This window comes from Haliotis cracherodii, unplaced genomic scaffold, assembly GCF_022045235.1.
Source record: "Haliotis cracherodii isolate W230 unplaced genomic scaffold, xgHalCrac1.p SCAF_2, whole genome shotgun sequence".
In the NCBI taxonomy this organism is placed as follows: Eukaryota; Metazoa; Mollusca; class Gastropoda; order Lepetellida; family Haliotidae; genus Haliotis; species Haliotis cracherodii.
Window position 1 is genome coordinate 27763579 of NW_027266275.1, and position 11563 is coordinate 27775141.

At 39.6% G+C, this 11563-nt stretch overlaps 1 protein-coding gene across 2 annotated transcripts in view; it reads right to left on the reverse strand.

The window, feature by feature from the left end:
• Nucleotides 1-10425, reverse strand: part of LOC139467920 (protocadherin Fat 4-like) — a 60849-nt gene extending 50424 nt beyond the window's left edge. For both annotated transcript variants that reach the window (XM_071249508.1, XM_071249509.1), the window contains exons 1-2: nt 10346-10425; nt 4549-4675 (exon numbers count right to left, since the gene is read on the reverse strand). In XM_071249508.1, the coding sequence (XP_071105609.1) occupies nt 4549-4660 (112 nt within the window). In that variant the 5' untranslated portion in view covers nt 4661-4675; nt 10346-10425. The remainder of the gene's footprint in view (nt 1-4548; nt 4676-10345) is intronic.
• Between the last annotated feature and the right edge of the window lie 1138 nt (nt 10426-11563).

Below are 11563 nucleotides of genomic sequence, written 5' to 3' on the forward strand. Positions count from 1 at the left end.
TGTCCCGGCCGTCGAGATCTCCAGATCTCAACCCAATCGAACACTTCTGAGATGAACTCGATCGACGTGTACGTCAACGTCCGGGGTGATTGCTGACCGGGGTGGTCACACGAGATACTGAATTCAGCGCAACCTTGTGGCCTTTTGTGACATGACAAAGAACAGTTTTCAGTGCCTTTGTACAACGACAATATGTGACTATCGAGCTCCAAAATTTCATATTTGTATCTATTACATAAATATATCGACTAAATTTACTAAAAATCTACCTGTCCGTTTCTTTTTTTTTGAAGAGTGTATGAATTATACAGCTGATCATTGATTCTATATCATTCCCAGCGTGGGAAACATATATGCCAAATACATTGCTTAATACACTAGTACCATTTCCTTCTTTCTGATCAAATAGCATCCTGCTACACACAAATGGCAGGATATTTGTACTGGACAAACACAATTAACATTAGCAATTAAGGAAGATTAACAGGTAACTGATTCTATCACATGTTCCCACAAGAAAGAAAACAATTCGCATGTTCACACTTGTATTGAATCTTGGAATAATGGTAAGGACTGAATGAGTTTCCCTGGAAAGCCACTGTCAACTTAAACTGGAATGGCAGGAAAAAGACCCACTTTGCTGGGATGTAAGACTCTGTGTGTTCATTAACCTCATGCTGTATCCATATACAAATTGCCTTTATTACAAAAGGACACGGATGTTGATATAATTCATCCAAGTATTCACTGCTAATCAATTAAATAGAAAACTATCTACATGTTCCATCCATAATATTGATTATATGAGGGACAGGACAAAACATTTAAATAGTTATTCTATCTTCTAATTTTATGGCTCAAGAATAGCATTTATGAATTTTACAACACATGTACAACCAACTGCTTATACATTCTATATCAGAGTAGGAAAACTCAATGTCAAAAACACTGCCTTTTACACTGGTACCATTTCCGTATCATTTATGATATACTTCAGTGTGAAAGGCTGAGCTTTCAGAAGCTGAGAAAAGTGATTTTTTTATTGCAGTGAACATAACACTTGATATTACACTGCAGTGAATATAACACTTTTGGGGAACTATTGTCATACAAGATTTACCTCCCCTCAAATTGTCTCCCTTTATGGTTAGTGTCTAGCCCGTACACAAACTGCTGGCTTCCTTTTCACGTTTATTTCACATTTACAAGGCGAAATAATGACAGATGGTCAATTATGGGGTTAATATCACTTCTTGCCGTTATTCTCTTGAAAATGTTTCCTTATAAAAAAGTAATTTCTCATTTAACTCGTCAATCAAGACTGTTACAAGATCAGCGTGTATTCTTTCGCTTCCAACAGCGGTCTCGTAGTTTTAAAGAATACATTTATTAATGTTGATGTTGTATAAAATCACATGTAAATGTATGAAAGAGAATTTTCGTGACCCCAAATATCTTTTGATACTTTTGGTTTTTATTTTTCTAGATTTTGCAAACACAAAACTACTTTCGCAGTTACAAGGGGTGGTGAACCGTCCCTGTGTTTTAGGTAGGGAGAATTTACGCTTCAAGGTTTTACATTTGTAATTAAATAAATCAATTTTCCAGTAGACAACTACACAAAAAGTATATAACCAATAGGATATTCTATGTGTCTCATGACGGGGACGGCTTTGACGCTCGGGAAAATAACTGTATAGCAGCGAGAATTGACGTACATCCCATCAAAAAATAATTACCGGATATTTGTACCGAAAAATCGAAATTTGTTTACTGGATGAAACAGGGTTATAATCATTATACAATTTTAACAGGTAATTGTTTTTATTACTTGCTTACACTAAAAACATAGCAGGCTCAGAATTATATTGATTCTTGCAAAAAATCAATTAAGGACTGAATAGGTTCCTCTGGGACAAAGACTTGTTAGTTTGGAGTTGAATGGCAGGAAATAGACCCAACTCTGCTAGCTTGTGATGGAATGGGATGGAATGCTCTATGTGTACTTTCTCAACATGTTGGGTCCACTTGCATTTTGATGGTCATTGGTAATGAAATATAATGCGAAACTCATTCAAATTTACTATCCATCATATTGATTATATAAGGGGGAAAAGAAAAAGATATCTAAATAGTTATCCTATCTTATAATGTTGTCACCAAGTATACACCATCAGAACACCTTTGTCATATCATGTGCTCTTTCATCATGCTTACTTTTGGGATGTATTTTAGTGGGGGTAGATGCCATCCTTAATACTGGAACGGGTCGCCCAAACACAATTTTGAAATGTGAAAAATATGCATTTTGTCTCTGACGTTAATATATAAAGCCATGCCATGGCAGTTTTAAGACAGCTGATCTTTCACTGTCGTGAGACCTGTATAAGAAGGAGGCTTTTGTGAGTATAATATTGTGCTATTTTGACGATAAATATGTGGAATGATTACGTCGGGTTTAATTGTAAATAAGGTTGGCTTTGCCAAAAACATTGTCCATCATGGAAATGTAGCCTATTATGTATCTTATTTTCAATGTTCTTGACTTCTTGTATTGTAATACATGATTGTTGTCACCAAGTAGTTAGTCATCCGTGTGATTGCACATGCTTGCGATCCCTAACTCGAACATTCATCACGGAACATCTCTGAACATGTGTAAAAATGACATTTGAATGCTATGACGGAATAGTATGGAACAATGTTAGATTCATTGATATTTTGGCCCTGCGGGAACAGTGTCTGTATTCACTGCACTGCTTGTCTTTGTGAAACAAAGGAGAACTCTCAACACTAATGTTTTGTAATATAACGCCATTTAACCTGATGTGAATGTTGCTGACTGTAATAAATGTATTCAACCTAAAGAGGGTTTTTTTCTTTTTTGTAATGTTTGCTAAATATCCTTAGTTCTTCTTTTGATATGTGACATTTCACACACCTTTTTCACATCGTCACTATAACCCCACCAAGGCGCCATCGATTTTCCGACCGTTTTGTTTGGAGAAAAAAATGGGAATAACCAAATGCACTATAGACACCCTTCAAAATAAGAAACGCAAAGCCAGATTTGTGTGAGGTGGGAAAATACATTTATACGAGGAACCGTACAAGCTATTGAGCCAAACATGTTGTAGAGAAAGCACTTGGTGATTGTAGTCATCTTAGTTATCAGTACATAGGAAAAGTCCAAGGTGAAGGTCAGCTACCATCAATAACGCGTATGTCTCCCGTTGGATGCGATAGCGGCCTGACATCTCCTGCTCATGGAAGAGACAAGTATGCGAATCACATCCTTGAGAATGGTAGCCGACTCGGCCTGCAACGCAAAAGCCAACTGCTGCAACGTTTGGGGTTGTGGTTGACGTCGGAGTAGCCGTCTATTTAATTTATCCAAAAGGTGCTCGATCGGGTTCAAATACGGGGATCTGGAGGGCCATGCCCAGGGAAGAACATCAACGTTGTTGTTGATTAGACAGGTTCTTGTGATCCGTGCTGTATGCGGTCGAGAGTTGTCCAGCTGGAATACACCGTTGCAGTTGGCTGCAATTGGGAGGACGCGTGGCAGGAGAATTTCGTTGTTGTATCGTTGAGCCGTAAGATTGCCTTCGATATGGACCAAAACCTGTCCTGCTATGATGAGAGAGATCCGCCCATATCATAACGCTACCCCCACCAAACCTGTCCACTTCCTGTATGCAGTTTCCGCCGTAACGTTCTCCCCGAGGTCTTGCTCGTAGACCTGTTGCTCTTAAACGGTTTCGCACGGCCTGGTCGGATATTCTGCGTAGTCCGGGTATTTGGGATGCGATTGAGGTGACTGTGGTCGTCCTTTCACGCAGGTTGCGCAGTGGTATGTAGCGATCCTGGGATCCTGGGATTTTTTACTCTTGGTCGTCCCGACCTTGGCCGATTACATGTTGACCCATGCTGTTGAAACCGATCCCATAGCCTTGTGATGGTGCTGGGCGCTACATTGAAAACCCTGGCTACAGCTGATCGGGATTCCCCTGCCTGCAAGCGGCCGGTGACGTTGTTTCTGTGCACTTCTGTTAATCTTGGCATATCGTTGAACTGTCACTGTTCGATTGACGCAGATGCTAGGAAATGAAAAACCCTGCACTTTAATACCGTTCATAGTGCTGCTGCACGTGCAGTACGTGCAGCTCCACGGCCCTTTTGTTAATGCACTGGGTGCGTTTTTCCGAATCGTACATGTTTCCCGTCTAATGGTTTGCATGTCCTTGTGATCATTTTGATCAGGGAAATTTGTCACTGACACTATAACACATTGAACCGCTTCATTCTGCACCTCTTGGTCCGCTCTATTTTGCTTTTATGGCCCAAAATATACGTGTTGCGTTTCATTTTGTGAAGAGCTCATATATCTATATATTAGTCCTACTTATAAACAATTTGTTAAAGTAACAAAAGCCATTTACAAAATCATAATAAACGTTTGCTGAAACCTAGTTCTTTGCACGATTCTCACCAATGCCTTCTTCAACAGGCATGTATAACCCCGGCCGTCTTGAACAGAATACTTACGGTTACAAGGAGGAGGGGTGGCTTGTGTTGTTAGCTGTACATACACCAGGACTAGGACACAGGCCACTGGGACCGGTGTCGGAACTGATGGCATAGTCACCATCACGTGCATCTATCTGGGGGCTACCTGAAGTAAATTAGAATATTTATTGTAACTATCCACAAAATAATGGCTATTCGTTACATTGCAGCGAATATGTGGTTAATTCCTTCAACGTGGAGACTAAAATGAATGCTTCAGTGGGTAACCTGACCAGCAATTTAAATGTGTCAAAGTTATCTAATAAACAACTCATACATGTACCCACATTTGTTTGTTTTCAAACCAAAACCTTGTAGACAAAGTAGACAAAGTAGACACAATTTATAGAAAAAAAACTTCTTTATTTACTGTGAAGGCGACGTTTCGGTATAGACCCTTTTACCGTTGTCAAACAAGGCTTAATAATGAACATGGAAATAAGAGTGCAACGAAACCACATCATACTTGTATATAGAACTATTCATATAGATTCTGTGTGACACAGACCTGTCCACAAGTCTGTATGAAAAGGGTGGGTGTGAGACTATAGATTATAGATGTAGTCTTCAGAGGTTTAGGTCAATTTATCAAGAATGAAAGCAAATGCGAGCGGACGTTTTCAACAAAATGCAAAATGCTGGACGTCCTCATTGAGTACCTGTATTTAAACTTTTGGGGTAAGACATAGGGAAACCAATTGTGCTCCCCTTCTTGCTGAACTATTTCTTTATGCATATGAATAGGATTTTTTCTGCTCGGACTGGCAAAGTCAAAACAAGGTAATTTGGCCAAGAAGTCGAATTCGGGTATATCAATGATTGAATTCGTTCAATAACCATCAAATAGCCAATTCCATTTTTAACTGATTTACCCACCCGAACTAGAAATAAAGGCAACCAAAGAGACCACCTCGTCTGTTTCACATGTAGATCTATGCGTAAAGATTCAAAGTGACATCCAACTCCGTGCAAGACTGTATGTGACGGGGGATGACTTCAACTTTCCAATGGTGAACTATCCCTTTATTTCGAGCAATATCAAAGAAGCTCCAGAGTTTGTACCTCAAAAGTTGAAATGTAGGCACCAAGCATGCTCTCTACGAAGATTTCAAGAACGTCAGAAGTTGTTTGATCAAGATTACATCATCCAAAGCACCAGAACAGCTTTCCAAATTTGAAGCATCAGTGACAAAAGTGATGCACTTTCCTATTTGTAATTGTACCATATGTTCCGGGGAAATCCTTTTTTTAACAATTCACTTGCCTTTGCATGTGTTTGTGGAAGGTGCCACCGGTGGGGCAGGATACGCTCACCTTTTCGCGAACACCTGGTATCATCAATCATCACTATTTGATAGTGATTCATAAACACATGCTCCTGGTATAGTCCGAATCGTGAAATGAATATGGAAAGGGCTTTGTCAATTTTATTTATTGACAGACTGATGCTAGATACTGACAAGATCGTGCTATATCGTAAATAGAGTATTATACAGTCAATATATGAAAAACAGCAATTCTATGAAATACGTTATGCAAATTATATGAATATCAGAATGATTGTGAATAGAATAAAGGAACAAATTTAAGATAGATCGACAACATGCAGAAATGGGATTAGTTTAGTGTCAAGTGGTATTCAACTTTTACATACACCAGGTTCACATTGTAACAGCATACGTCAATTAGCAGATAAACCTATTTGTTTTGAAATTTGATGTAGTCCCACTGCAGAGTAGTCCCTCGGTAGATTTATACATTTTGAAACCTGGCACTTAAGCCATCGGTTTCAAATTTAAATGAGAGGAATCTACTCCACAGTGGGACTACATCAAATTCTAAACACAGGAGGTTTCTTTCCAGTCTCCCATGACAGTAAGAGCGCTTTGAAAACGGTCAAAAACTACACAGCATACAAAGGTCCAGTATCTAAGACCATTCCGCAAAGGGGTCACAGGTAGTTGTACATGTTGCAAATATACTTAAGTTCAAAATCAAACATCCAATAGTCTTGACTAGTTCTAATTGAGGGTTCAAAACACATAGTTTTTCAAAAAGAAATTGACAAGTAACTCTCCAAACTTAGTCCAAAGATATGTTATAATTTCACTGCAACATGTTGTGCACTGTGAGGACTCACTAAGTCATTTTTGGTAATAAGCGCGACAAGTCATTTCTTGGAAATCGAATATGCCATTTCCCATTGTAGGGGTGACAGGTTGTAGAAATAGCTTGTAAATGCTGAACGAACTTTCTCCAACAAACTTTATTCATTAACATTGAACTATTTCTCCAACAAACTTGATTAATTAACATTCTACTATTCATTTTACACGTGTAAGTCTATTTAGTCAGCAATTAGCCCAAGCAAGTAATACAAATTCAAAATAAATGTCTCTCCGACCCCAACTGGGATGTGTAAAGAACATGACGGGCATCGCGGTTTTTCACAACTCACAACAGTCATAAAATGGCTGCCAATGGCATCCCGATCTATGATATGGTTCAACATTATCCTGTAGATTTACTGGGAATGAGCCTGCCGGTACAAGGTGATAGGCAATGGAACCACATGGCGTATGTGATTTTTACGCTGCAGCTGACGAGCCCTCATTTCTACAAGAGGGATTCAAGATAGTGTGGCATTCGATGCAATGTGAAAGAAATGTGACAGTTGTGGCCCCGACACAGCGGTTCGTGTTTGTTTTGCTTAATTGTGCGTGTTCTGATATGAATTTCATCAAATTTGATAAGCTGTGGGGATCAAGTTCCTGTGCTATGACTTCAGTGACGTCGGGACACTTGTCAGTGTGCGTGGTCTTTCGAAGGGAGGAGTGTTTTCATGGACTTTCAAATCCCCTCCGCCAAATCCTAAATATGGTGGCAATAAATATAGATCACAAAAAGGTTTGAAAACAACATGTTGTCATGAATATAAAGTTTTTCAAAACACTTTTTTTATAGTGTTATATTCAATATTTTCATTATCGTTTGTTTAAATGAGGAAATTACATGTTCAACACCAAACATGTCCCTGGCAGTTTCATAAAAGTTATCATTTGTATGCAAAAGATATGCTTCGTTTAGTCTTGTAATCTCATCAAAGCAGTCAGAGGTACGGACTAGAACGTCAAAATCATCACCAAAAGCATCCCATATCAAATATACCGTAGTTACTCTATAAGACGCTCAGCCGCATATTAAGTTTTTTAGAGACCCAGCAGACATCTTTTTATTGATCCATATGTAGGCTATCAATGTATTCATACGCACGTTTTTTGTGTAAAAAGGGTCAATATACTTAAGAGGTTTCTGTTGCAAAAACGAAACCTCTTTTTAACCAATCAGAATCAAGCATTCTTCATTGTAATGGTTGAATCATAAAATTGTCATTGCTTTTAAGTCTTTCAGGGAATGGTTGTTCTCTGGCGTTGATTTTTTATATTTCTACAAATAACATAATATACACTACTGGTTTGTTTGTCATACGCTAACGATGAAGGCTTGACAGTTTTCTCGTACAATGTACATATTCATATCAATAATTTATCGATATAAAGACAAAACTTCAAATACGGATGCTTTTCAAGATAGTTGAATATCAATGAACTGATCATTTCTAACAATCCACAACATGTCTACAGCATGATTTCAACCATCCACTTATTGCAACTATTGCATGCCTTACTTCATTTTGGAAACGTTACAATACCTAAAAAATGAGAAGAGCCCAAGCTTCATATAGGATACATCTCAAGTGAACATAATGAGGCGTTCGTGAATTAAATAAAACAATTTTATGACTGTTTATATTTGATCAGTTATATTAGATGCTGCAAGACATTCAACAGTTATGTCCTATCAGTTTTCATACACGACAAAGGCTGAAGTAGCCATTGGGAGAAGAGGGGGGCATGACTCTGTGTGTGTGTGTGTGTGTGTGTGTGTGTGTGTCTATGTATGTGTGTGTCTGTGTATGTGTGTCTGTGTCTCTCTGTCTCCGTGTGTCTCTGTCTCTGTGTGTCTTTGTGTGTCTTTGTCTGCGTGTGTGTCTCTGTGTGTGTTCCTGTGTGTGTCTCTGTGTTTGTGTCTGTGCGTGTGTCTCTCTCTCTGTGCCCCTGTGTGTGTGTTTGTGTGACTCAGTCTCTGTGTCTCTGTGTGTCTCTGTTTCTGTAAGTCTCTGTCTCTGTGTGTCTCTGTTTCTGTGTGTCTCTGTCTCTGTGTGTCTCAGTCTCTGTGTTTCTCTGTCTCTGTTTGTGTGTATGTCTCTTTATGTGTGTCCATGTGTGTGTGTCTCTCTCTCTCCCTCACTGCGTGTGTGTCTCCGTGTGTCTCTGTTTGTGTGTCTGTCTCTGCGTGTCTCTCTCTGTGTCTCTGTGCGCATCCGTGTGTGTGTTTCTGTGTGTCTCTGTCTCTGCGTGGTTCTGTGTGTGTCTCTCTCTCTGTGTCTCTGTGTGCCTCTGTAAGTGTGTGTTTCTGTGTGTCTCTGTCTCTGCGTGGGTATGTGTGTGTGTCTCTCTCTGTGTCTCTCTGTGCATCTGTGTGTGTGTTTCTGTGTGCCTCTCTGCCGGTGTGTCTGTCTCGGTCTCTCTGTGTGACTCTCTGTCCCCCTGTGTGTGTGTGTGTTTGTCTCTGTGTGTGTCTCTATCTGTGTGTGTGTTTCTCTGTCTCCCTGTGTGTGTCCATCTGTCTCTGTGTGTTTGTGTGTCTATGTCTCTATGTGTGTGTCTTTGTGTTTCTGTCTCTATGGGTGTGTGTCTCTCTCTGTTGTTGTATGTCTCTGTCTGTATGTGCCTGTGTGTGTCTCTGTGTGTGTGCCTGTATGTGTCTCTATGTGTGTGTCTGTGTATATCAGTGTCTGTGTGTATGTCTCTGTGTGGCTGTGTCACGGTGTGTGTTTGTGTGTCTCTTTGCGCGTGTCTCTGCCTCTGTGTGTCTCTGTTTCTGTGTATATCTGTCACTGTGTGTGTTTGTCTCTGTCTCCGTGTGTGTCTCTGTGTGTTCCTGTCTCTGAGTCGCTGTCTATTTGTGTCTGTGTATGTGTGTGTCTCTGTATTTGTGTCTGTGTGTGTGTGTCTGTCTGTCTCTCTCTGTGTGTCTCTGTCTCCGTGTGTGTCTTTTTGTGTGTGTCTCTGTCGTTGTGTATCTCTGTCTCGATGTGTGTGTGTCTCTGTCTCGATGTGTGTGTGTGTGTGTGTGTGTGTGTGTGTGTGTGTGTGTGTGTGTGTGTGTGTGTGTGTGTGTGTGTGTGTGTGTGTGTGTGTGTGTGTGTGTGTGTGTGTGTGTGTGTGTGTGTGTGTGTGTGTGTGTGTGTGTGTTCCGGCTTGCTGACTTGGTTGATGCATGTCATCGTATCTGAATTCCATAGATCGATGCTCACGGTGTCTGTCACTGGATTTTCTGGTCCAAAATCGATTATTCACCTCCTTCATATAGCTGGTATATTGCTGAGTGCGGCGTTAAACAAAAAACAAACAAAAACAGTCCGATCACTCTCAAACATGTGCCTGTGTACCTTGGGGTGAGATGAAATCCTTCAAATATAGTATATCTACGTGACGAAAACGAGACGCTCAGCACATAACTTCTATGTACCAGTCAACCGATATGGCGGACAGAGACAAACTTGTCGGCTGGTGCGTGACCAGATTCATTTTACATTCCGATTTCTTTCAAACATGCGTTTGTGTACTTTGAGGTAAGACAAATGTCTTCAAATGCAAACCTAATACAATAATATCATCATCTACATACTCAAATATGTGCCATTTCTCACCTTATCGACAACTTCCAGGTAGATGTTAACACGGTAAACTTCAGTGATTGTTGGGGTACAATGTTGACCCGGTAATATACTAGTTTTCCTTCAATGGACAGGGATATAAATACATCCACTTGTTGAACCGGTTTATTATTGAAATAGAGTAGTGTGGGGATACCAAACACGAAATTTAGCGTGTGAAAACAAAGATTATAGTTGACTGCGAGTGGCTGTTTTGTCAAAGTGGCTTCCTCCTCAGCCTTCACAAAATCAGATGAGCGACGGAATGGTGTATGTATACTCTTTAAAAAAAGAAACTTGACATAGATGTTAAACCACTTTTTACCAAATATCTAAAATGATAATATAAAATGAGAACCAAATAAGTCAAACAGAAAGATGATGTGTCTATAATTCGCGAAAACACATGCAAAGCACATAAACGTAGCGTTTGGGGATCAATTTTACAGCTTCATCCAAACGCAACCGCAGGTAAAAAACGTGCAGCACAGGATCCTGCATTTAGGCATGTAGGCTCCCCTGCTGAATGGGTATAAAAATCCACATCAACGGCTGTTCATACAGTCCTTATAACGGCAGTAGAGGCGGTGACAAAATGCTTCGAATTCGATCAATGAACTGAAACCGAGAGTTGTAAAAATGTTACATTTAGAAGGTGTGTATGTTTAACATACACTGTAACGAACATAACATGTATTTCATCCTAATAATATATATGCTACTCATCATAAAATTTATATATAAATCTGCGAAACCATATATTTGTTAATAAAATGTTTTTTGTATATAGCAAGAAGACTGTTTCACTTTCATTCATTTGAATCATGTCTACGTCAAAGCAACTGTCTTTTAGCGATAGTGATAAGAAAACTCTGGAAGATTATTACTTTAACTCCTGTAAACCTGGCGCTTTTTATGGACCTGTTAAATTCCATAAGACATTGAAAAGACGCGACAAAGATCGGTTCAGACTGAGTCGCGTGAAGCAGTTTCTAAACGATCGAGATGCTTACAGCCTACACAAGCCAGTCAAGCATAGATTTCGACGTCTACATGTTTGACCTGGATTTAGCCGATTTATCGCGATACACCAAGCAGAACGATGGTATACGTTACCTCCTCGTTTGTATTGACATATTATCAAGATATGTTTGGGTCGTTGTCCTTCACAACAAAAAGCCCCGCAAAAAATATTCAAAAATGAATTTACGA